Genomic DNA, 27,897 nt, shown 5'->3' with positions numbered 1-27,897 from the left:
GAGGCACGCTTCTAATTTAACACACATCAAGGGGTTGACTAAAATAGTCTAAAGAGACCAAGGAAACCAACAGGTGCCATCTTTGTACTTTCTCCCTCTGCATTGTTCCAGGCCTCTGTTATCTCCAGAAAGACGCTTACACACATACCTGGCACTCTGGTTTTTGTGGGTGATGAAAAACAGAGAAACAATTCTTGCAGCAGATGGGTGACTCAGTTTGTTGAGCACCTGACTCTTGGTTTGGCTCAGGTCATGATCTTAGCATTCTGGGACCAAGTCCCACATCAGGCTCCAAGTTCAGCAGGGAGTCTGAGATTCTTTCTCTCCCTCTCTGCCCTTCTCACTGCCTGTGCACTCTCTCTCTCTCTCTTTGTCTCTAAAATAAATAAACTTTTTTCTTTCTTTATTTTTTAAAGATTTTATTTATTTATTTGACAGAGAGCACAAGCAGGCAGAGAGGCAGGCAGAGAGAGAGGAGGAAGCAGGCTCCCTGCTTAGCAGAGACCCCGATGCAGGGCTCCATCCCAGGACCCTGGGATCATGACCTGAGCCGAAGGCAGAGGCTTTAACCCACTGAGCCACCCAGGTGCCCCAATAAACTTTTTTCTTTAAAGAAAATAACATAGAAATAATTCTTAACTGGCTACAGTACAGTGCAGAAGAGGCAGATAAAAACACCCATCTACGAGCCTTTCCCTAAAAGAAGTAAATCTGCATACTTGAAAGGCTGTAGCCTAGGGGTCCAGCTTCCAAACAGCCTGCATCTACATGCTGAGATCTTCCCCTCTGGGACACCCACAGTCTTGGCAAATCCTCAACTACTGCAAGCCACAAAGAACAGACTGTTTGGACAATCAAAAAGATCTGAGACACAACCAAGAGCTACGGCAGGGTTGAATGATAAGGTTCATCTTCTACATGAGAAGACTACATCAAGACTGGGAGAAGAGGCTGTTTTATCTAAAGCACAGAAATCAACATAGAGAGTCAAGAAAAGTGAAGGAAGAGGCAAATACATTTCAAACAAAAGAACAAGAAAAAAATTCAGAAAAAGACCTTAATGAAATGATACCTGATAACAAGTTCAAAATAATGGCTGGCCGTAAAGATATTTGCCAAGGTTGGGAGAATAATGCATGAACGAAGTGAGAATTTCAACAAAGAGACAGAAAATGTACGAAAGCATCAGATAAATCAAGAGCTAAAGAATAAAATAACTCAATTGAAAAATTCAATATAGGGGTAAACAGCCAACTCGATGAAGCAAAAGAAAAGATCAGCAAACTGAAAGAAAAAATCAGCAAACAGTGGAATTCATCCAATCAGAGGAGTGAAGAGAAAAAAAGAGACCAATATTTGCATTATAGAGGTCCCAGAAGATGAAGGTACAGAAAAACGGACATAAAACTTAGATGAATCTATGGAGACCCACATCAAGACATATTATAATTTAACTGTTTTAAGTTAAAGACAAGGAGAGCATTTAGAAAACTAAAGCGGCAAGAGAAAAACAACTTCTTAAGAACGAGGAAACCACCATAAAACCATAGGAAGACTTTCCAGCAAAAAATCTCCAGGTCAGAAAAAAGTGTTACAATGTATTCAAAGTACTGAAAGAAAAAAAAAAAAAAAAAAACACCTGCCAACTAGGAACACTCCATCTAGCAAAGCTGTCTTTCAGAATTACAGATAAGATAAACTTTTCCAAAAACAAGCAAAAGCTGAAGGAGTTCAGCAACAACAGACTAGAATTATGAGAAATGTCAAAGGGACTTCTTTAAACTGAAATGAAAGAATACTATAACTAGTAACTGGAATACATCTGAAAGTATAAATCTCACTGTTAAAAGTAAACATATGGTTAAATTCAGAGTAATCTAATGCAATAGCAGTGGGTTAATCACTCATAGATCAAGTGTGAAAGTCACAGGACAAAAGTAGTAAAAACAACTGTAACTACAATAATTTGTTAATGAATACAAGATAAATTATGATACTAAAATGTAAAACATAGGAGGAAGAGTAATAATGCAGAGCTTTAGAGTGCATTTAAAATTAAGTTTTTATGAGCTTAAAATAAACTGTATAAACACAAGATGTTTTACATAAGCTTCCTGGTTTTAACCACAAAGCAAAACCTATAGTAGATATGCGAAAGATAAACAGAAAGAAATCTAAGCATACCACTACAGAAAATCATCTAATCACAAAGGGGCAAGAGAAAAGGGAAACAAAGGAATTACAGAACAGCAAGAAAACAATTAACATAATGGAAATAATGCCCATACCATAACAATAATTACTTTAAATGTAAATGGACTAAATTCTCCAATCAAAAGATAATGTAGCTAAATGGGCCAATGATAATAATCATAAGACTTAACTATATTCTGCTTAGAAAAGACTCACTTCAGCTTTAAGAACACACCAGAAAGGGATTGAAAAATGCATTCCATATCAAAAGAAACCAAACGAAAATGGGGAGCACTATATCAGACTAAATGAATTTCAAGAAAAAGACTATAAAAAGAGACAAAAAAGGTTATTATAGAATGATAAAGGTGGGTGGCTGTAATATCCCACAGAGGATATTTTATTTATAAATATCTATGTACCTAAAACAAATATCATGTATCAATCAATCAACAAATATCATGTATCAATAACATATCTATGTACCTATAAAACAAATATCAACAGACAGCAATATAATAATAGTAGGGTACTTCAATATCCCACTTTCACCAACAGATCATCAAGATAGAAAGTCTATAAAAGAAACATTGGATATAAATGACCTGTTACACCAGCTGGATTTTCTTTTAATTTAAATTCAATTAGCTGAGGTATAGTATATCATTAGTTTTTTATATAATGTTCAATGATTCATTGGTTGGTTTTAACAAACATTTACAGAACATTCCATCCAAAAATAGCAGGATGTACACTCTTCTCAAGCACAAATGAACATACTCCAGGATAGATCGTATGTCATGTCATAAAACAAGTCTTAATAAACTAAAGAAGGCTGAAATCATATCAAGTCTCTTTTCCAACCATAATGTTATAAAACTAGATATCAATTACAAAAAGAAAACTACAAAATTCACAAATACATGAGGATTAAACAACATGCTGTTGAATAAATAATGGGTCAAAGAACAAATCAAAGAAGGAAATAAAAAAATACCTGGAGACAAATGAAAATGGAAATACAACATACCAAAACTTAAGAGATAAAGCAAAAGTAGTTCTAAGAGAGGCATTCCCAGCAACAAACAATTACATTAAGACACAGGAAAGATTCCAAATAACCGAACTTTACAACTCAAGGAACAAGGAAAGAAAAGGAAAAAAAGAACAAACTAAGCCTAAAGTTTGTAGAAGGAATGAAATAACAAAGATCCATAGCAGAAGTAAATGAAATAAAGACTAAAAAGGCAATAGAAAAGATCAAAGAAACTAAGAGCTAATGTCTTTGAAAAGATAAAGCATATAAATCTTCAGCCAGACTCACCAGGAAGAGAGGAGACTCAAGTAAATAAAATCAGAAATCAAAAAGAAGCTGCAACTGATATCACAGAAATACAAAAGCTTAGAGACTACTATGAAGAATTGCAAGCCAAAATATGGGACCATGTAGAAGAAATAGATAAATCTCTAGAAACACACAACATACTAAGATTGAATCATAAAGAAAGAAAAAATCAGACCAGTTCTAATAAGGAGAATAAATCAGCAATCAAAAATCTACCAACAAACAAAAGCCCAGGATCAGATGGCTTCACCTGTGAATTCTAGGAAACATTTAAAGAACAGTGAATACTAATCCTTCTCAAACTCTTCCAAAAAATAGAAGAGGGAACATTTCCAGAATTCATTTTACCAGTCTACAATTACCCTAACCCCAGAACCAGACAAGGATACTACAAGAAAATTACAGGACCATATTCCTGATAAACGGAGATGCAAAAATCCTCATAAAATATTAGCAAACCACATTCAACAATACATTAAAAGGATCATATACCATGATTTATTCCAGAATGCAGGGATGGTTCAATACCCGTAAATTAATGTGATACACGCCATTAAAAAATGAATGATAAAAAAAGGATAAAAATATGATCATTTCAACAGATGCAGGGAAAGCATTTAAAAATTCAACATCCATTCATATTACAAACTGTCAACAAAGTGGGTCTGCAGAAAATGTACCTCAACATCATGAAGAACACACACGACAAGCTCACAATGACCATCATACCAAATGGTGAAAAATGGAAGGATTTTCCTCTAAGGTCAGTAACAGGACAAAGATGCCCACTCTTGCCACTTTTATTCAACATAGTACTGAAATTCCTAGTGAGAGCAATTAGGCAAGAAAAAGAAAAGGTATCCAATTTAGAATGAAAAAGTATAACTGTTCTTATTTACAGATGACATATTATATATTAAAAAACTCTAAAGATGCCACCAAAAAAAAAAAAAAAACCTGTTAGAATAAAATAAATTCAGTTAAGTTGTGGATACAAAATCAATCATAAATAACAGTTCTGTTTCCATACACTAATAATGAACTATCAGAAAGAGAAATCTTAAAAACCCAATTTACAGAGGCACCTGGGTGGCTCAGTCAGTTAAGTGTCTGCCTTTGGCTCAGGTCATGATCTCAGAGTCCTGGGATCAAGCCCTGCCTCTGGCTCTCTGCTCTGCATGGAGTCTATTTCTTCCTCTCCTTCTGTGCTCTCTCTCAAATAAATAAATTAAATCTTTTAAAAAGTTAAAATAAAAACCCAATTTACAATTGCATCAAAAAGAATAAAATACCTAGGGTTGCGTGGGTGGCTGTCAGTTAAGCATCTGCCTTTGCCCAGGTCATGATCCCAGAGTCCTGGAATTAAGCCCCACATTGGGCTCCCTGCCCCAGAGGGAGCCTGCTTCTTCCTCTCCCTCTGCCTGCAGCTCTCCCTGCTTGTGCACGCTCTCTCTTTCTCTCTGTTAAATAAATAAATAAAATATTTTTAAAAAATGAATGAAATATCTAGAAATAAATTTAACCTTGAAGGTTAAAGACCTGCACACTGGGGCCCCTGGCTGGCTCAATGGGACTCTTGATCTCAGGGTTGTGAGTTTGAATCCCAAATTGGGTATAGAGATTACTTAAGAATAAAATCTTAAGAAAAAAAAAAAAAAAAGAAGACCTGTACACTGAAAACAATAAGACACTGAAGAAAGAAACTAGAAAACAAATAAATGGAAAGATACTCTGCACACATGGATTTGAAGAATTGTTAAAAAGTTCACTAGTTGTTATATGCAACTAATGAATCATTGAACACTACAACAAAAACTTATGTACTATATTCTGGCTAACTGAGCATAAAAAAAAAGTTCATACTATCCAAGGCAATCTATAGACTTAATGCAATCTCTATGAAATTCCAATCGCATTTTTTTACACGGAAATGAACAATCCTAATTTTTTTTACACATTTTATTTATTTATTTGAGAGATAGAGTGCATGAGCAGGGGAAGGGACAGAAGGAGAAGAAAAAGGGACAAGCAGACTCCCTGCTGAGCACAGAGCTCAACACGGGGCTTTGATCCCAGGACCCCAAGATCATGACCTGAGCCAAAGTCGGGAGCTTAACCACCTGAGCCACCCAGGGACTCCAACAATCTTGTAATTTTTAAGAAACCACAATAGACCAGAAATAGCCAAAGCAAATCTTGAGAAAGAAGAACAAAGCTGGACACATCAAGCTTCCTGAATTCAAATTATATTACAAAGCTATAGTATTCAAAACAGTATAGTACTGGCATAAAAAGAGACACATAAAACAAGAGAATAAAGAGCCCAGATTCTGGCAGCTGCTCTTGGTTGGGGCCATCCCGCACCTAAGCTCAGGAAGACAGGAAGATGGTAGCAGCAAAGACAAAAAGTCTCTGGAGTCGATCAACTCTAGGCTCCAGCTCGTTATGAAAAGTGTAAAGTACATGCTGGGGTACAAGCAGACTCTGAAAATCACCAGATACTGCAAAGCAAAACTGGTCATCCTCGCCAACAACTGCCCGGCCTTGAGGAAATCTGAAACAGAATACTACACCATGTTGGCCAAAACTGGTGTCCATCACTACAGTGGCAATAATATCAAATTGGGCACAGCATGTGGGAAATACTACAGAGTATGCAGGCTGGCTATCATTGATCCAAGTAATTCTGATAGCATTAGAAGCATGCCAGAACAGATTGGTGAAAAGTAAATCATGCAGAATTTTTCTTTAATATAACTGGCCACATCTTGTTTAAAAAAAAAAGAGAGAGAGAGAGAGAAAGAGAGAGAATAAGGAGCCCAAAAAATAACTCACATACAAAAGGTCAATTAATTTGTGAGAAAGGAGTCAAGAATATACAACAGGGAAAAAAAGTCTTTTCAATAAATGGTGCTGGGAACACTGAACGGCCATATGCCAAAAAATGAAATTGGACCACTATCTTATGTACATAAAATATGCATCTCTCATAAATAAACATCAACTCAAAATGGATTAACGACTTGAATTTAAGAACTGAAACCATAATGCTCTTGTTTTTTTTAAAGATTCTATTTATTTATTTAGGACAGAGAGAGAGAGAGAAAGCACCAACGAGGTGGGGCAGGCAGAGAGAGAAGCAGGCTCCCAGCTGAGCAGGGAGTCCAATGCAGGATTTGATCCCAGGACCCTGGCATCATGACCTAAGCAGACGCTTAACCAACTGAGCCACCCAGATGCCCCTGAAACCATAAAACTCTTAGAAAACATAGTGGGTAAGATCCTTAACATCTGTCTTGGTGATGATTTCTTGGATTTGATACCAAAAGCAAAAATGAATAAATGAGACCACATCAAGCTAAAAAGCTTCTGTACACCAAAAGAAACCATCAACAAAATGCAAGGCAACAAAATGAATGGGAGAAAACAACTGCAAATCATATATAAGGGATTAAGTTCCAAATATATGTTAAAAACTCATAAAACTCAATAGCAAAAAAAACAATTTAATAAATGGGCAGAGGGTCTAAACAGAAATTTTTCCAAAGAAGAAATTTAGATAGCCAACAAGTACATGAAAAGGTGCCTGACATCACTAATCATCAGAGGAATGGACATCAAAACCATAGTGAGATATCACCTCACATCTATTAGAATGGCTAGTTATCAAAAAGACAAGAAGTTAAGTGTTGGCAAAGCTATGGAGAAAAGGAGACCCTTGTGCACTGTTGGTGGGTATGTAAATTGGTGCAGCCACTATGGAAAAAAGTGTGAAGTTTCCTCAAAAAAATAAAACTAGAAAGAACTACTGTATGACCCAGTAATTTCACTTCTCGATATTTATCAAAAGAAAATGAAACCACTGGGGGGACTGGGTGGCTCAGTGGGCTGGGCCTCTGCTTTCAGCTTGGGTCGTGATCTCAGGGTCCTGGGATCGAGCCCCCACATCCGGCTCTCTGCTCAGTGGGGAGCCTGCTTCTCCCTCTCTCTCTCTCTCTGCCTGCCTCTCTACCTGTGATCTCCCCCTTTGTCAAATAAACAAATAAAATCTTTAAAAAAAAAAAAAAAGAAAATGAAACCACTATCTCAAAAAGGAACCTGCACCCCCCTATTCACTGAAGCATTAGTAGCCAAGGCATGGAAACAACCTAAATGTCCACAGATGGATAAATGCATAAAGAAAATGTGCTATATATTATAAAATACATACTATTTAGCCATAAATAAAAGAACTTCTACTATTTGTGACAAGACTGATTAACCTCAAGAGCATTATACTAAGTGAAATAAGTCAGAGAAAAACAAATCATGTGCGGTATTACATATTTGTGGATTTTTAGAAAACCAAACTTACAGATACAGAAAACAGATGGGTATTTTCCAGAGACTTTGGTTGAGGAGTATGCAAAATGGGTGAAAGTGGTCAAAAGTACAAACTGCCACTTAAGAGAAGTCCACTGTACTTACATAATATACGGTATCGTGGCTATAGTTAACAATACTGTATTGTATACCTGAAAGTTGTTCAGAGAATACCTTTTTTTTAAAGAGAGAGCATCTTGGGGCACATGTATGGCTCAGTCATTAAGTGTCTGTCTTTGTCTCAGGTCATGATCCCAGGGTCCTAGGATGGAGCCCCACATAAGGCTCCCCGCTCAGTGGGAGCCTGCTTCTCACTATCCCACTCCCTCTGCTCGTGTTCCTTCTCTCGCTGTATCTCTCTCTGTCAAATAAGTAAGTAAAATATTAAAAAATAAATACAGAAAGAAAGAACATCTTAAAAGCTCTTATCAGAAGAAAAAATATTGTAACTATGTATGGTGACGGATATTAAGTAAATTTACTGTGGTACTCATAATATATACACATATTAAATTTTAAATTACTGTTATACATCTAAAACTAATACAATGTGATATGTCAATTAAATTTGAATTAACAATTATTTTTTTAAATGACAGCAAAAGCACAAGCAACAAAAGAAGAAAACCCAAGTTGGACTTAATGAAATTAAAAAGTTTTGAGCATCAAAGGCATTAAAAGGAGGGCCCGTGATGTGATGACCACTAGCTGTTATATTCAACTAATGAATCACTGAATGCCACATCAAAAACTAGTGATGTACTATATGTTGGGTAACTGAATTTAAATTTTTTTTAAAAGCCTGCAAAAAAAAAAATAAATAAATAATAAAGGATGCCATCAAGAAAAGTAAGAAGAAAATCCACAAAAGCAATTATTTTCTCTTGTTCTGTGGTTTGTCTTTTCATGAAGGTTTATGATGATGAAGGTTTAGCATCTAATATATGATGATGAAAGTTTAGCATCTATATAACTATTGTCACAATACAACAAAAAGACATGTAATTCAACTTAAAGACAGGCAAAGGATTTGGCTAAACACTTCCCCAAGATGATGGGCAATAAACACAAAAAGATGCCTACTTAACATCTTTAGTCATCAGAGAAGAGCAAATTAAACCCATAATGAGATATCACTAGGATAGTTATAATAAAAATTTGGAAAATAACAGGCATTGTTGAGGATGTAGAAAGACAGGAATTCTCACCACTGATGGTGACAATGTAAAATGGTGCAGCCACTATGAAAAAGCTCAGCAGTTCCTCCAGTTGTTAAATATAAAACTATCATACGATCCAGTAGCTCTGCTCTTAGGCTTATACCCAAGTGAACGGAAAACATGTTCACATATAGATTTGTACATAATTGTACATTATAGTATTAATTCATAATAGCCAAAACTTAGAAGTCAATTAAATATCTACCAACTGATAAAATGTTTAAAAAGTATAGTACATGCATATGATGACATACAAGTGAGACATAAAAAGGAATAAAGTACAACTTGGATGCACCCTGAAAACATGCTAAGTGAAAGAAGCCAACATACGGTATAATTCTATTTATAGAAATGTCCTGAATGGACAGATCCGTACAGACAGGAAGATTAGCAGATGCCAGGGTGGGCAAAGTATAGAGGTAAACTGGAAAGTACAAGGTTACTTTTGAGAATGATAGAAATTTTCTGAAATCAGGGAGTAGTGATTAATGCACAATATTGTGAATGTTAAAACACAGCGCATTACACACATCAAAATGGTGAATTTTATGTTATGTGAGTTTTATCTCAACTTTTAAAGTTAAAAAAGTGAAATACAAACATCTCAGACATACAGGGGGGCCTCGGTGGCTCAGTGGGTTAAGCCTCTGCCTTGGGCTCGGGTCATGATCTCAGGGTCCTAGAATCGGCCCTGTATTGGGCTCTCTGCTCAGCAGGGAGCCTGCTTCCCCCTCTCTCTCTGCCTGCCTCTCTGCCTATGATCTTTCTCTCTCTGTCAAATAAATAAATAAAATCTTTAAATAAAAAAAAATCTCAGACACACAAAAGCAGAAAAATTCGTTACCAGCAAACCTACACTACAACATGAACGTTAAGTCCTTAAGGAAAAAGAAAAATACTACATTAAAATTTGGGTCCATGTAAAGGAATAGTGAGCATCATAAACAGTAACTAAGTATTTTTGCTTATTTTTAAAACATTTTAAAAAAATAATTTTTCAAGTATAATTACTAATGTATTATGGAATTTATAACTTTTATAAAAGTTTTATAAAAGATGCATGACAACAATAGCATCAAGGCCAGGATGAGAGAAGTGGGAGTATAATATTGTAAGGTTTGTATAAGACATGTAAAAATGGCATAATATCACTCAAAGATAGAGAATGGTAAGTTAAAGATGTATGCTACAGAACACCAAAGCAACACCTAAAATATCAAGACAAAGTGTTATAGCTGATATGCCAACAAAGGGGAATAAAATGAAATTATAACAAATAATCCAGAACAAAGATGGAAAAAAGGAGCAAAGAACAGATATAACAATAGAAGCCAATAAAATGACAAAGTAAAACCTAAGCATATCTATAGACATTTTAAATGATCTAAAAACTGTACTTTAAAGGCAGGGGTAGATTGGAATAATCAATAATAATTAAAAAACAAGATTTAATTAGATGTTGCCTATAAGGAATAGCCACCTTGAATATAAAGACACAAATAGATTAAAAGTAAAAAAACAGGGTGCCTGGGTGGCTCAGTGGATTAAGCCGCTGCCTTCGGCTCAGGTCATGATCTCAGGGTCCTGGAATCGAGTCCTGCATCGGGCTCTCTGCTAGGCGGGGAGCCTGCTTCCCTCTCTCTCTCTCTCTCTCTCTCTGCCTGCTTCTCTGCCTACTTGTGATCTCTGTCAAATAAATAAATAAAATCTTAAAAAAAAAAAAGTAAAAAAACAAAAAAAAAGATATTTTATGTTGGCCACAACTCCAAAGAAATCTGGGGTAGATTTCAGGGCATACACAATTACCAAGAATAAAGGAGGTAAATCATTTCATAATGATGAAAGAGTCAATGAAATCAAAAGGACATAAAATCCTAAAGTGTATGTACCTAATAACAGTTTCCAAATACATAATGCAAAAGCTGACAGAATTGGAAGGAGAAAAAGACAAAGCCACAATTACAGTTGGAGTTTTATATACCTCTCTCCCAAATGGCTGCCAGAACAAGTAGATAGATAATTAGTAAGAACACAGTAAAACAGAACACTATCACCAACACTGAACTGATTGAAATGTACAGAAGACTCCACCAATCAACAGAATATCCATTTTTCTTCTCAAGTGCACAATAACATTTACCAAGACAGACCATACTAAGGACCATAAAACAAGTTTCTACAAATTTAAAAGAATTCCTGTTTTATAGTGGAATTAATTTATGTCAGTAACAAAGATATCTCAATATTCTCCAAATTTTTAGAAACTAAACAACATATTTCTAAATAACCCACGGATAAAAAAAAATCAAAGGAAAATTAAAAAATGATTTGAACTGAATGGAAATACAATATAACAAAATGAATGGGAGGACAATAAGGCACTACTTGGAAGGAAAGTTAAGACACTAAATTCCGATATTTCTTTTTTTTTTTTTTTTAAGATTTTATTTATTTGAGAGAGAGAGAGAAAGTGCACACACGTGAGCAGAGGGAGGGGTGGAGAGAGAGGGAAAGAGAGAATCCCAAGCAGACTTCACCGAGTGAAGTGGTGGGCTGGATCCCAAGACCTGGAGATCGTGACCTGAGCTGAAACCAAGAGTTGGACGCTCAACAAACTGAACCACTCAGAAGCCCCATAAATATCAATATTTCATTAAAGTTTCATATCAACCTCATTCTCTTAATTAGAAAAAGAGCAAATTCAACCCAAAGTAAGCATAAACATAATTAATAAAAATCAAAACAAAAATAGATGAAATAGGAAACAAAAAAAAATCAATGCAAGTAAAATCTGATTTTTTTTTAAGTAGGCTCTATTTTTTTTTTAAGTAGGCGCCCAGTGTGGAGCCTGAACTCACCACCCCAAGACCAAGAGTCACATGCACCACCAACTGAGCCAGCCAGGTGCCCCTAATATCTGACTCTTGAAGAAATTCAGTAAAATTGATAAAAACTGATTTTTAGGGGCACCTGGATGGCTCAGTCAAGTAGGTGGCTGACTCAATTTTGGCTCAGGTCATGGTCTTGGGGGCTCGGATCAAGCCCCAAGTCAGGCTCCACACTCAGTGGGGAGTCTGCTTAAGGATTCTCTCTGTCCCCCCGCCCCACACTTTCTCTCTCTAAAATAAATAAGTAAATCTTTTTTTAAAACTTGATTTTTAGAAAGAGAATATACCAATAACCAGTATTAGGAATGAGAATGGTGACATCACTACAGATTCTACAACTACTCAAAAGAAATAAGGGAGTATTATAAACCCTATGCCAATAAAATTCAACAGATGTGCGAAATCCTTCAAAGATTCAAGCTACCCAAACTCACTCAAGAATGAAAAGAACTTGAATAATCCTTTATTTATTAAAGAGATGGCCTCAAAAAAAAGGGGGGGGTATGGTGCCTGGCTAGCTCAGTTGGTAGAGCACGCGACTCTCGGGGTTTGAGTTCAAGCCCCACATTACACATAGAGATTACTTAAAAAAAAAAAAAATCTTAAAAAGAAAAAAAGGGTACCTGGGTGGCTCAGTAGGTTAAGCAGCTAACTCTTGATTTCCCCTCAGGTCATGCTCTCAGGGTACTGGGATTGAGCCCTGAGTCAGGCTCCACACTCAGCAGAGAGTCTGCTTGAGGATTCTTTCTCTCCCTCTCAGTCTGCCCTTACCTCTGCTCACGTGCACTCTCCTCCTCCCTCTCACTCTCGCTCTAAAATAAATGAATAAATCTTTTTTTTTTTTAAAGAGAGATGGCTTCACAGATGCGGATACGATACCAATTCTACTTTCTTTCAAAACATTGCAAGGGGAAGGAATAGTCCCATTTCATCACATGAGGACAGTATTTCCCTGATCCCAAAACCAGAAAACCAGAAAAAAAAACCAAAACATTACAAGATAAAACAAATATCCTTCATGAACACAGATACAAACATTCTACACAAAGTTTTAGCAAATAGAACTCAATACATTACTGTTATACATTATCATCAAAGATAATACATGATCAAAAAGGTTAATTCCAGGGATGTTGATTTAATACTAAAAAAAAAATCAATGAGGGGTGCCTGGGTGGCCAGTCTGTTAAACATCAGACTCTTGGTTTCAGCTCAGGTCATGATCTCAGGGTGGTGAGACTGAGTTCCATGTTGGGCTCCACGCTCAGCATGGAGTCTGCTTGAGATTGTTTCCTGCTCCCTTCACCCTCTCTCTCTCTGCTCCTCCCCTGCTCTCTCTCCAAAATAAATAAATAAAATATTTTTAAAAATTAATGTAATTGAACTTTTGGAGGAAAAAATTCTGTGACCTCAGATGAGACAAAGATATTTTAGATATGACATCTATATTGATGAAAAAAACTGTCTTGAAAAACTGGGACTTCAGCAAAATTAAAATTCTGCTCTTCAAAAGACACTGTTAAGAGAATAAAAAGATAAATCACAGCTGGGGAGGAAAATCTCAGCAATTATCTAACTAAAGCAAAATCTAATTAAATACTTATATTCAGAATATATAAAGAATTTTCAAAATTCAACAGTAAAAAAACAAACAACCTGATTAAAAAAAAATAGGTACAAGAGTTGAATAGATACTTCGACAAAAACAAAACAAAACAAAACAAAAAAATATATATATATATATGGATGGCAAACATGCTCATAAAGATGCTCAATATCATAAGTCATTAGGTAACTATAAATTGAAACCACAATGAAATATCACTACTTGACTATTAGGACGACTAAAATTAAAAAGATCAGCCAAACCAAGTGTTGATGAGGATATGGAGAAAAAACCCTCTTCCATGCTCCTCTCCAACTACATTCTCTTCCCTCAATCCAGGGGTAATCACCATTGCAAATTCGGTGTGAATTATTCCTCTGATTTTTGTTATTGCTTTACTTCAATATGTAGTATGGTTTCTTTTGCCCTTTTTTTAGCTTTATATAAGTAGAATCATAGTGTATTTGTTCCTCCAAGATTTGCTTTTTTAATTCAGCATTGTTTTTAATTTACCCATGTCAGGCATGAAGCTATTATTCCAATCCCTGTTGTAATTCTATTCCACAGAATTCGATTCCAATATATAATATTTACATATATCACAATTTATTCATTGTAGTGTATTCTTGTGTTTCCACAATTTAAAAATTATCAACAATACTACTATGAACATACCTACATGATTTGTTCACATGTTTCACTTTAAATGCATTTTACATAATTATCAATACAGAAACACTAGCTTTCTTCAGGATAATATTTGCCTAGTGAATCTTTTTCAGTCCTTTCAACATTTTGAGGTTCTTACATTTTACATTAAGTCTCTTATAAACAGAATTTCACAGTTTTTTTAAAACTAATCTATCAATTGTGGTCATTCAATGAGAGACTTTTTTTAATCCACTTTACATTATTGGTATTACTGATATGTTCTTTTTTAATTTTCCCTCTAATTTTGTGCTTTCTACTTGCTCTGGTTTAACTGTCTGCCTCCTTTATGAATTAATTTAGACAAATAGAAGAAGGTAGGGTACTTCTACCATTTGGAAATCAGATAACTCCATTTCTAATCTCTAATGATTACTCTAGAAATTTAAATGATCATATTTGATAAATTTTAGAGCTAATCACATCTTTACCCTCTTCATGAACAATGCTAACACCTTTAGCATTGTTATTACAAACAACTCTTTCTTCACTTATATGTCATTGTTAGCAGCACTTTAATTCTATTTTTTCAAACCTTCATACATTATTATTTTATTAAGAAATGTTTATTTAGATTTACCCACAAGTGTGCCATTTTCATAATCATTCCATCCTGCACCAACTTCCTTTAGAGATCATTTGTCCTCTAAGATATTTCCTTTAGCAGTTCCTTTTGCAAGAGTTTGTTGTTTGGAAATTCAAGTTTTGTTTTTGCTGGAAATATCTTTACTTTGTCATCATCCTAGAAGACAAACTCAATTCTAGAGATTGTTATTTTTCTCAGCCTTGTGAAGATAATAGTCCACTGTCTTCCGATTTCTATTATTGTGGCTGAAAAGTCAATTGTCATGCCCAGATCTTGGTTTCTAATACTACTCCAATAAAAGGAACCAGGATTCCTTGAAGAAGTGGCTGATTCTAAGACAGTGCAGTACATATACAAGATGATCCAAAAGCATCTTGCAGTACCAGAAAGTAGGTGGCAAAACAAAACAAAAACATGGTGGTTGTAGAGTTTGAGGAACAGATTTATCTCTGAGCCAACTTCTCACTGTACTGAGATACCAGATTTTCTTTCTCTTCCCCTTTGCTTCCAGGCACAGGAGGATTTTGGTGGGGTTCTTGATTGTGGTGATAGTTACAGGACAGTAATGTTTGCCAATAACAATAGAACTATATACTACATATGGGTTCTCTTGTATCTCCCAAAAGTTCATATATTGAAGTCTTAACCCTAACCCTCAATACCTCAACATGTGACCTCAGTCAGAAATAGGGTCTTGATAAATGTAGTTACCTTAAAAACAATATTGAGACTTCCAGTTTCAGATACTACATGTAGTATCTTAAAAGAGCTTAAAAGTTGCCACTCCCAAACTTAAAACAAAACAAAACAAAAAAGCTGAACAAACTGAAAACCAACAACTCTTTTTCAATTTGTTAGAGACATAGGGAGGAGGACAAACCATCACCCCAAATCAACAGAGATATGAAAATCCTGAGAGTTACAGCCAAGATCTGTTTACCTGAAGGAACACTGAAATGGTAAGTTCCAGGAACTGGTGAAGGCTGAGGATGGATTAGCAAGCATAAGACTGAGGAATTCCTGGAGGCCACAGTTTAGAGAGGGCTTCCATACGGTTAAGAGTTTTATCTCTAAGAGTCCCACCTGGTTCTCCCTGTGAAAAGTCAAGAAAGATCATCTTGCAGCCTAGGCAGAGGGAGTAGAAACAAACATTAGGAAAAAGTTCAGGGAGTCCCTGGGTAGCTCAGTTGGTTGGGCGACTGCTTTCGGCTCAGGTCATGGTCCCGGGATCCTGGGATCGGCCCCTGGAAAGGCTCCTTGCTCAGTGGGGGGCCTGCTTCTCCCCCTCCCTCTCCCTGCTGCTCTGCCTGCTTATGCTCTCTCTCTCTCTGTCAAATAAATAAATAAAATTAAAAAAAGAAAAGAAAAGAAAAAGTTTAGAGCAATCTCCATAATAAAGGTCTATACTCACTTTATCAGAACTTTATCTCATCTGGGGTAAGGATATTTCACTGATTCCAGACCCACCTAGCCTTCTTATTGCACCTAAGTAATAATAGGGTGGGGGGAGGGGAGATACTAACAAACACATTGAAGGTCATGACCCAGGAACACAGGTCCAGAAAAAGAATGAGACTGAGTAAGATTAGAGATGGTTTCCCTTCTCCAATACTTTACCACTACACTAACAAAGATCTAACATAATAACAGCGGTTTACAGGTAAGTTACAAAACAAATTCTTTTGAAGCAGGAGTTCTTACAGAAACCCATAGACAGCAAGGGAGACAAAACAAGGAAACTAGAGGAATCTGAAGCCTCTGGCACTTACAGCTACAATAAACATTAAACAAAGCACAACTCCTGGCCAGTTTAATATAAAAGCTATTTAATTCAGTTATTATTACCTAATAATATCACATCTGGCTCTCAAAAAAAAAAAATTACAAGGCATGCGCTCAAAGGAAATCACAGTATGAAGAAATAAAGTAAATATCAGAACCAGACTCGGATATGACAGATTTTATAATTATCAGATAGGGAGATTAAAATAACTATGATAAATATGTTAAGAAATCTAATGAAAAAGTAGACAACATGAAAAAACAGACTGAAAGTATACAAAAGAATTAAAACTAAATACTGGAAGTAAAAAACAGTAACATTTAAAAAGCCTTTGATGGTCCTGCTTATCAGTAGACTGGATATGTCAAGGAAAGACTCAGTGAGCTTAAAGAAATGTTGATGGAAACTTCACAAATTGAAATACTAAAAGAAAAAAAATGAAAAAAAATTCTAGAATAGCCAAGAACTGTGGAAAAGTTTTAAAGGGTGTAACTGGAATGCTAGAAGAAAGAGAAAATAGAACAGTGAAATATTTTAAGTAATAATGACCCAGAATTTTCCAAAATTAACAAGATATACCAAAGCAGAGAACAGGAAGCTCAGAGAACACCAAACAGGATAAAAATTTTAAAAGCTACACCCAGGTTGTCATACCAAACTGCAGAAAAGCAAAGGAGAGGAAAAATCTAGACAATAATTATAGGGAACTTTTCATTACAAATCCTGTAAGCAAGAAGAGAGTTTTTTGGTGTTGTTTTTTTTTAAAGATTTGCTTATTTGAGAGAGAGAGAGAGAGTGCACACACACACAAACAGGGGAAGCAGCAGGCAGAGGCAGAGGGAGAAGCAGGCTCTGCCCTGAACAAGGAGTAAGAAAAGAGCTTTTAATTAAAACCACAAAAGGCAGAAAAGAGTGGAAATGAAGGAACAAAGAACCAGGAGGATGAACAGAAAACAATAACAAATACAGTAGTCATTAAGCCAACAATATAAAAAATAATTTTAAACATTAGTTGCCTAAATAAACCAATTTAAAAAGATAGAGATCATCAGGCTTAACCAAAACTGAAGACCCAACTATATATTGTCTACAAGAAATGCACTTTAAACATAAAGATATATATAGATTAAAAGTATAGGGGCGCCTGGGTGGCTCAGATGGTTAAGGGCCTGCCTTTGGCTCAGGTCATGATCCCAGGGTCCTGGGATCAAGCCCCATATCAGGCTCCCTGCTCAGTGCAGAGCCTGCTTCTCTCTCTCCCTTGCCCTACAGCTCCCCCTGCTTGTGCACTCGCTCTCTCTGTCGAATAAATAAAATCTTTAAAATTAATTAATTTAATCAAAATAAATTAGAAAGCTAGAGTTGCTGTATCAATTGCAGACAAAGCAGACCAGTGGAAGGAAAGATCAGGGATAAAGAGGCATTACATAATGATAAATGGGTTAATTCTCTAAAAAACATAAAAATTATTTTTATTTATTAGAGAGAGAGACAGAATGAGAGAGAAAGAGCATGACAGTGGGGAGGGTCAGAGGGGAACCATAAAGTAGGTTATGCTGAACCCCCCCAACGACCCCAGAGATGTTAGTGGCTTAAAACAAAAATTGATTTCTTGCTCACGTTACATGTCCACAGCATATCAGCAAGGGGCTTCTGTTTACTACAGTTATTCAGGACTCGGGCTGAGAGAGACTTCTATTCATAGCTCACTGACCAGAACTAATAACAGGGTCCCACCCACTCATAAGAAGGCCAGGGAAAAAACCCTATCCCATGGACAGAAGAGAAATCTTTACAGGCAGTAGTAGTGCCAAGGACTGGATGTGTGAGAAATCCACTGCCCATGGCGATCATGAACCAAATGACAATAATCCCTTACATTTCTTGGCACATTTTCTCTTTCCAAATTCTACTGGATTATTTCCCATATCCTCTTAGCATGCACTCTCCTTTGCAGACCAGTGTTCTAGGTAATAAGCTCCAAAAATTTCCCCTTCTCTGAAAAACTAAGAGAGTTAAATACATCTCCTCCCAAGGACATAGTTCTTATATCCATGGGTACATATTGCACACTCTCTACAGAGTAACCATTTTCCCCTGATAAAGAACAAGGATGCTCTGCTAAATGTTTTACATTTATTAACTAGGAATCCTAAGAACAACTTTTTGTGACTGGTACTATTATTATTCCTATTTTAAATTAGCACAGCTGAGGTAATTAGAGGTTAAGTAATCGGCTCAGCTAGAAATATGAAATCAGACAGTCTGGCTCCCATGCACCTGTCCCTTCAAGGGCCATTGAAAGTTCCCTTGCAGATTCTGCTTCCTTCCTGCTACAGCCCCGTCATTCCTAACCAGCACATTCTTGGGTAGAAAGAGAAAGACCAGGGGTCCTTGGGTGGCACAGTCAGTTAAGCATCCGACTCGTGATTTCGGCTCAGGTCATGATCTCAGGGTTGTGAGATCAAGTCCTGCACCTGGCTCTGTGGTGGGTGTGGAGCCTGCTTAGGATTCTTTCTCTCCCTCTGCCTCTCTACCACCCTGCACACTCTCTCTCTTAAAAAAAAAAAAAAGAAAGAAAGAAAGGAAAAGGAAAGAAAAGAAATAGACCACCCAGAAAAAAATCAAAATTCATCATGAAAGATGCCTTCTTGAAGCCTCCTGAAGAATAGAAGGATTATCAGTGCTCATGGGCAGCAGGAAGTTACAAGAAAGTATGGAGAACAGGAGGAAAGAAACAAATGAGGGATATAAGGATCAGGAAGGGGAAAAGGAATTAAGATCTACTGACAGCTTCTGGTAGGCGCTGTGGACTGAACTGTGTCCCTACTCTCAATTTTTATCCTGAAGCCCAAACTCCAGTGTGATGATATTTAGAGTCATGATCTCTGGAAGATAATTAGGCTTAAATGAGGTCTTAGAATAAGACCCTCATGGTGGGATCAGTGCCCTTAAAAGAGATGTCAGAGCGCATGCGCGCTCTCTCTCCTCTGCGATATGAGGACACAGCAAGAAAAAGGCAGTTTCTAAGTCAGAAAGAAAGCCCTTAGTAGAATCTGACCATGCTAGTACCCTGATCTCAGACTTTCAAGCTCCAGAACTATAAGACAATAAATGCCTGTTGTTTAAGCTATCTAGTCTATGGTATTTTATTATGACAGCAAGATTTGTATTTACTATTTTTTATTACCTCATTTAATTTCCCAGTAACTATTTGCTTTATACACATCTATATTAAGATCCAACTGTCCAAGGACAAATCAACAAAACTAGGAGCTTGTTATTTGAAAGAATTAATAAGGTTGATAAACCCTTGGTCAGACTTATCAAAAAGAAGAGAGGACCCAAATAAGTAAAATCATAAATGAAAGAGGAGAGATCACAACCAACACCAAAGAAATACAAACAATTATAAGAACATGTTATGAGCAACTATATGCCAGCTAATTTGACAATCTGGAAGAAATGGATGCATTCCTAGAGACATATAAACTGCCACAACTGAACCAGGATGAAATAGAAAACTTGAACAGACCCATAACCAGTAAGGAGATTGAAGTAGTCATCAAAAATCTGCCAAGAAACGAGTGCAGGACCAGATGGCTTTCCAGGGGAATTCCACCAAACATTTAAAGAAGAATTAATTTCTATTCTCCTCAAACTATTCCAAAAAAAAAAAAATAGAAATGGAAGGAAAACTTCCAAACTCATTTTATGAGGCCAGCATTATCTTGATCCCAAAACCCGACAAAGACCCCATCAAAAAACAGATTACAGACCGATATCCTTGATGAACACAGATGCAAAAATTCTCACCAAAATACTAGCCAATAGGATCCAACAGTACATTAAAAGGATTATTCACCACGACCAAGTGGGATTTATTCCAGGGCTGCAAGGTTGGTTCAACATCTGCAAATCAATCAATGTGATACAATACATTAATAAAAGAGCAAGAATCACATGATACTCTCAATAGATGCTGAAAAACCAACTGACAAAGTACAGCATCCCTTCCTGATCAAAACTCTTCAAAGTGTAGGGATAGAGGGCACATACCTCAATATTATCAAAGCCATCTATGAAAAACCCACCGCAAATATCATTCTCAATGGAGAAAAACTGAAAGCTTTTCCGCTAAGGTCAGGAACATGGCAGGGATGTCCATTATCACCACTGCTATTCAACATAGTAATAGAAGTCCCAGCCTCAGCAATCAGACAACAAAAAGAAACTAAAGGCATCCAAATTGTCAAAGAAGAAGTCAAACTATCACTCTTTGCAGATGATATGATCCTTTAGGTAGAAAACCCAAAAGACTCCACTCCAAAACTGCTAGAACTTGTACAGGAATTCAGTAAAGTGTCAGGATATAAAATCAATGCACAGAAATCAGTTGCATATCTTTATACCAACAATAAGACAGAAGCAAGAGAAATTAAGGAGTCAATCCCATTTACAATTGCACCCAAAACCATAAGATACCTAGGAATAAACCTAACCAAAGAGGCAAAGAGTCTATATTCAGAAAACTATAAAGTACTCATGAAAGAAATTGAGGAAGACACAAAGAAATGGAAAAATGTTCCATGCTCCTGGATTGGAAGAATGAATATTGTGAAAATGTCTATGCTACCTAAAGCAATCTACACATTTAGTGCAATTCCTATCAAAATCCCATCGATTTTTTTCAAAGAAATGGAACAAATAATCCTAAAATTTATATGGAACCAGAAAAGACCTCGAATAGCCAAAGGAATATTGAAAAAGAAAGCCAAAGTTGGTGGCATCACAATTCTACACTTCAAGCTCTATTACAGAGCTGTCATCATCAAGACAGTATGGTACGGACACAAAACAGACACACAGATCAATGGAACAGAACAGAGAGCCCAGAAATAGACCCTCAACTCTCTGGTCAACTAATCTTCAACAAAGCAGGAAAGAATGTTCAATGGAAAAAAGACAGCCTCTTCAACAAATGGTGTTGGGAAAACTGGACAGCCACATGCAGAAAAATGAAATTGGACCATTTCCTTACACCACACACGGAAATATACTCCAAATGGATGAAGGACCTCAATGTGAGAAAGGAATCCATCAAAATCCTTGAGGAGAACATAGGCAGCAACCTCTTCGATCTCAGCCGCAGCAACTTCTTCCTAGGAACATCACCAAAGGCAAGGGAAGCAAGGGCAAAAATGAACTATTGGGATTTCATCAAGATCAAAAGCTTTTGCACAGCAAAGGAAACAGTTAACAAAACCAAAAGACAACTGACAGAATGGGAGAAGATATTTGCAAACGACATATCGGATAAAGGGCTAGTATCCAAAATCTATAAAGAGCTTAGCAAACTCAACACCCAAAGAACAAAGAATCCAATCAAGAAATGGGCAGAGGACATGAACAGACATTTCTGCAAAGAAGAACAGATGGCCAACAGACACATGAAAAAATGTTCGACATCACTCGGCATCAGGGAAATACAAATCAAAACCAGAATGAGATATCACCTCACACCAGTCAGAATGGCTAAAATTAACAAGGCAGGAAATGACAGATGCTGGCGAGGATGCGGAGAAAGAGGAACCCTCCTACACTGTTGGTGGGAATGCAAGCTGGTGCAACCACTCTGGAAAGCAGCATGGAGGTTCCTCAAAAAGTTGAAAATAGAGCTACCCTATGACCCAGCAATCGCACTACTGGGTATTTACCCTAAAGATACAAACGTAGTGATCCGAAGGGGCATGTGCACCCGAATGTTTATAGCAGCAACATCCACAATAGCCAAGCTATGGAAAGAACCTAGATGTCCATCAACAGATGAACGGATAAAGAAGATGTGGTATATATATATAATGGAATACTATGCAGCCATCAAAACAAATGAAATCTTGCCATTTGCGACAATGTGGATGGAACTAGAGGGTATTATGCTTAGCAAAGTGAGTCAGTTAGAGAACAACAACTATCATATGATCTCCCTGATATGAGGAAGTGGAGATGCAACATGGGGGTTTTGGGGGGTAGGAAAAGAATAAATGAAACAAGATGGGATCGGGAGGGAGACAAACCATAAGAGACTCTCAATCTCACAAAACAAACTGAGGGCTGCTGTGGGGAAGGGGGTCGGGAGAGGGTGGTGGGGTTATGGACATTGGGGAGGGTATGTGCTATGGTGAGTGCTGTGAAGTGTGTAAACCTGGCGATTCACAGACCTGTACCCCTGGGGCTAATAATACATTATATGTTTATAAAAAAATTTAAAAATTAAAAAAAAAAAAGATTTAACTGTCCAGTAAACTACAAAGCCACTGCTTCTACACTGACGAAGCCTGCTCCTACAGAGGACAGAAGTCCACATCTTGGCTCTGAAACCAACTCTCAGCAATTAAACATTTCCCTTGGATGAGGCTCCAGTATTCTGTAAACTCAAGTTTACTAGACACTAAGATACCTAAGCAAGGGGCACCTGGGTGGCTCAGAGAGTTAAGCGTCTGCCTTTGGCTCAGGTCATGAGCCCAGGGACCTAAGACTGAACCCCATGTCAGGCTCTTGGCTCACCGGGGAGTCTGCTTTTCCCTCTCCCTCTCTCTCTGCCTACTGCTTGCCTTGCTTACGTGCATGCACATGCTCTCTCTCTCTGTCAAATAAATAAATAAATAAAATATTAAAAAGGAGGGGGGCTGCCAGGTGGCTCAGTTATTAGGTGTCTTCCTTCGGCTCAGGATGTGATCCCAAGGTCCTGGGATCAAGCCCCACATCGGGCTCCCTGCTCAGCGGGAACCCTGCTTCTCCCTCTCTCATTCCCCCTGCTGTGTTTGCTCTTTTGCTCTCTCTGTCAAATAAATAAGTAAAATCTTTAAAAAATAAAATAAAATAAATTTAAAAATTAAAAAAATAAAGATACCTAAGCAAGATATTCTCTAAAATGCTTTTGCTGCATGAGGATTATCCAAAATCCATGAAAGGGGAAATAGAGAGATTTAGAACACAAGAGGGTTTTATCTTCCTGCTCCTAAAAGATATCACTATGCCATCATATTAATAACGAAGCAGAACAATGCCAAAATAACCTATGCTGACTCCATGTCTCAGCAAATCACTTGAGGGAAAAGATGTTTCATGTGCCATTACTCTATGTACTAATGTGGTCACTGGACTCAGCTGGCCACTAACTTAACAGAAGTTAGTTGGTAGAGAATAGCAAATATTTAGAAGCCTAGCCACCAGGATCCTTGACTTTACAAAAATAAAAGATTCCAACCCTAATCATCCTGCAATTCAGAACTTAAACTGGACAGGGGGCAATGCTAGTTATTACTTCTAAATTACAGCAAGACCCATTTACTGTTACAGAGACAATTTAATTTTCAAGTACATACTGGGTTCTAACAACTACAATGGCAAATACCACTTATTTCAGAAATCCACAAAGTACAAAGAAAAAGACCCTAATTTTAACACAAAGTAATTTATGACACCTGTCACAAACATGTAAACCACAGAGACACTGCACAATATTCAGCATCCCTGCAATACTGAGGAAACTTCAAATATATGCAAATGTAAACCAAAACTCTTACAAAACCTCCACACTAAAAGAAGCAAAGTTCTCGCTTTGGCAGCACATATACTAAAATTGGAATGATACGGAGAAGATTAGCATAGCCCCATGTGCTAGAATGACATGCAAATTCGTGAAGTATTCTGTATTTTAAATAAATACATAAATAATAAAAGTTAAAAAAGGTATTTGCAAAGTAGTATAAATAGGTAAAGAAGGTCATTAAAAGGGAGCTCAATTATGATTTTCCACTGAAAGTAACTGTAAGGTATTTATGGCAGATTTTGCATGTCATGATAAGCTGTTGAAAAATTATTTTAAAATATTATTTCACACACTATTACCATGATGCCAGGTATTTCCTTCAAAAGAATCTGGTAGAAGTGGAAGGGGGTGGAAGGAATATAAAACACGATAGTTCATGAATTGATAACTGTTGAAGCTGAGTAAGGGGTATATGGGGTACATTATCTTATTTTTCTTAGTTCCATATAGGTTTGACATTTTATCCATAAGAAAAGTTAGAATTATTATACACTCTTGATAAATAAATTTAATCCTAAATTTTACTCTAAAAGCAAAGAGAAACTAGTACCTTCCAATCTTTGAATTTTTGCTTTCACAGAAATAACAGCTTCAAAGGGTGAAACTCTCAGCTCAAAACATGTTCCAGTCAATGTTTCAATGAAGAGCTCCATGGTATCATAGAAAGGAAGTTTGTAGTAAAATGGTCCCACGTTATCTTCATTGAAGAATGGAGGATCTTTTCTGTTATCCATTACTTTGAGTTTTCTAATTCCTCTGGAATATGTTGTAGGCAACCGTATTCCAGTTCTAGCCACATCAGCTTTAAACATTGGTAATATATATTGTTGTTCATGTTTTGAATTTTGTACCTAAAAAAAAAAAAAAAGAATATTTTTTTTAACAAGACTATCTGGAAGTCTTATTCTGCCATAATGATTTTCTGAATAAGGGTGCCTGGGTGGCTCAGTGGCTTAAGCCTCGGCCTTCAGCTCAGGTCATGATCCCACAGTCCTGGGATCAAGCCCCACATCAGGTTTTCTGCTCAGTGGGGAGCCTGTTTCCCCCTCTCTCTGCCTACCTGTGATCTCTCTAGCTTTGTCAAATAAATAAATAATATCTTTAAAAAAAAAAGACTTTCTGAATAACTATGGCCCATATCAATCTGTCAGACAGCCCCAGAACTCTTTTTAGTACTTAATTTATCTAATCCTCTATCTTTCAAGTTTGTCTCCAAAACCACTCTCCCAATCAGACTGTAAGATTACTGAAAACAGGTATATTTACAATACTTTCCTGTATCTTACTAGAGCTCAGCACATTTATTTATAGTACATATTCAACAAATATATTTTTGCTATTAATGACATTTAAAACAATGAACTCAACACAGAGATACATATTTGCAAGATTTGGGGAATTTTATGCATATCCTATACTAAACCATGTAAACTATGTTTTCTGACCATACAAAATATAATTTTATAACCATGGTACATCTAAATCACTCTGAATAAAAGAACAGCAAACAATTTAATAGATTCCTTAAAAAATAGGACTCATTAAATAATCAATAAGCATTCTAGAAGTTATCTATCAGTACAGCACTGAAATGATATCAATATTGGTAACAGACATTAGACATAATCTCTACACACAAACATGCAACAACTAATGAACAAGAGAGGCAAACACACCAAACAGAAGCCCTAAGAGTATATAATTAAGACAACAGGAGGGGCACCTGGGTGGCTCAGTTGGTTGAGCGACCGCCTTCAGCTCAGGTCATGATCCCAGAGTCCTAGGATCGAGTCCCACATCAGGCTCCCAGCTCCATGGGGAGTCTGCTTCTCCCTCTGACCTCCCCTCTCATGCTCTCTCACTCTGTCTCTCTCGCAAATAAATAAAAAATTTTAAAATTTTTTTAAAAAGACAATAGGAACAATCAAATTGATAAATTGTTATTAATCAGTGAAAACTTTGTAAAGGGAATGTCTTGAACTTAAACTAGGACAGGCGATACACATCTTCTTGGAGGGGTAGGTAGCATTACTGGTCAATTATGAGTTTTACTGAAACCTCACTGAAGTTTATGATAACTTTACTGAAATATAATTTACATACCATAAAATTCATCTACTTAAAAAAGTCTAAAATTGACCAGTTTTCCTTATGTTCACAGAATTGTACAACCATCACAATCATCTTTAGAACATTTTCATCACCCCGAAAAGGAACCCCATACACTTTAAATATCTCTCAAATTCTCCTTTTCCCTCTCAGCCCTAGGTACCCCTTAATCACTTTCTGTCATTTTGCCTATTCTGGTAATTTCACATAGTCATACAATATGTAATCTTTTGTGAATGGCTTCTTTCACTTAGCATAACATTTCAAAGCTCATCCATGATTCTAAGATGCATCAGTATTTCATTCTTATTGCTAAATAATAATCCATTGTATGGATATACCACTTCTTGTTTTATGGCGTTGCCAATTGATGGGTGTGTTGGGTTGTCTCCAGTTTGGGGTTATTATGAATAATGCTATGAGAACATCTGATTATAGGTTTTTGTGTGGACATGTGTTTTCCTTTCTCTTCCATATATACCTAGGATTTCTAGGTATATTGGAATTACTGGGTTAGGTGGTAACTTCACATTTAGCAATCTGTGTTACTACCAAGTGTATTCCATCCTACATTCCCACCAACAATGAAAAAGGGTGCTGATTTCTCCACATCCTTGCCAATACTTATTTCCTTTTTGATTAAAGCCAACCTAGAGTGTTTGAAGTAGTATTTTAATGTGGTTGTAAATTTTCTTTCTCTAAAGACTAATGATGTTGAGCAACTAGCTATTTGTGTATCTTCTTTACAGAAATATCAATTCAGAAAAATATATTCATATCCTTTGTCCTTTTACTTCAGTTGTTTTATTACTGAGTTATAAAAGGGATTTTTAATGTTTTTTTAGATACAAGCCTCTTAAAGATATATGATTCTCAAATATTTTCTCCAGTGTTATGGGCTGTCTTTCAACTTTCTTGATAGTGTTCTTCAAAGTAAAAAAGCTTATTTTAATGATCTCCAATTTGGATTTAATGATCAATAATTTTCTTTTGCTGCTTGTACTTTCAGAAACACATTTTAAATGCTTGACCTAATCCAAATTAATAAAGAGTTATTTGCACATAGTTTTCTAAGAACTGTATAGTTTTAGCCTTATATGTAGGTCTATCCATTTTTAATTTATTTTGTGGATGGTGTGAAAGCAGGATCTGGCTTTATACTTTTCCAAGTAAAAAACCAATTGTCCAAGCAGCATTTGTTGGAAAAACTATTCTATTCCCTTTGAATTGTCTTGGCACCCTTGTCAAAAACCAACCAACCATAAATATGAGGGTTTAATTCCAATCCCTCAATTCTATTACATTGATCTACATGTCTACCCTTGTAATAGTACCACAATGTCTTTTTACCTTTGTAGTAAGTTTTGAAATCAGAAAGTGTGAGTTCTCTAATTTGCTCTTCTCTTTCATGATTCTTGAGTTATTCTGGGTCCTTTGAATTTCCATATGAGTTTTAGGATCAGATTGTCTCTTTTGCAAAAA

General features: G+C 36.4%; 2 protein-coding genes and 1 non-coding gene across 4 annotated transcripts in view; 2 read left to right on the top strand and 1 right to left on the bottom strand.

The window, feature by feature from the left end:
* ZFAND4 (zinc finger AN1-type containing 4) overlaps positions 1 to 27,897 on the bottom strand; it is a 93,777-nt gene that overhangs the window by 60,669 nt on the left and 5,211 nt on the right. Inside the window, exon 2 of one of the 2 annotated variants that reach the window (XM_046028094.1) lies at positions 24,857 to 25,157. In XM_046028094.1, the coding sequence (XP_045884050.1) occupies positions 24,857 to 25,118 (262 nt within the window). In that variant the 5' untranslated portion in view covers positions 25,119 to 25,157. Of the gene's footprint in view, positions 1 to 24,856; positions 25,158 to 27,897 lie in introns of those variants that run through there. The other variant, XM_046028095.1, reaches the window with a different exon arrangement.
* Positions 4,255 to 6,268, top strand: LOC123955539 (60S ribosomal protein L30-like). Its single transcript, XM_046027698.1, has 2 exons — positions 4,255 to 4,301; positions 5,908 to 6,268. The coding sequence occupies exons 1-2, from the start codon at positions 4,255 to 4,257 to the stop codon at positions 6,266 to 6,268; spliced, it is 408 nt and encodes a 135-aa protein (XP_045883654.1).
* LOC123955854 lies at positions 24,307 to 24,414 on the top strand. The gene has a single exon (XR_006821398.1). It is a non-coding gene; the product is annotated as a U6 spliceosomal RNA (small nuclear RNA).

The sequence above is a fragment of the Meles meles genome, chromosome 13 (genome assembly GCF_922984935.1).
Source record: "Meles meles chromosome 13, mMelMel3.1 paternal haplotype, whole genome shotgun sequence".
Classification (NCBI taxonomy): Eukaryota; Metazoa; Chordata; class Mammalia; order Carnivora; family Mustelidae; genus Meles; species Meles meles.
This window is presented reverse-complemented; position numbering and strand designations above follow the sequence as displayed.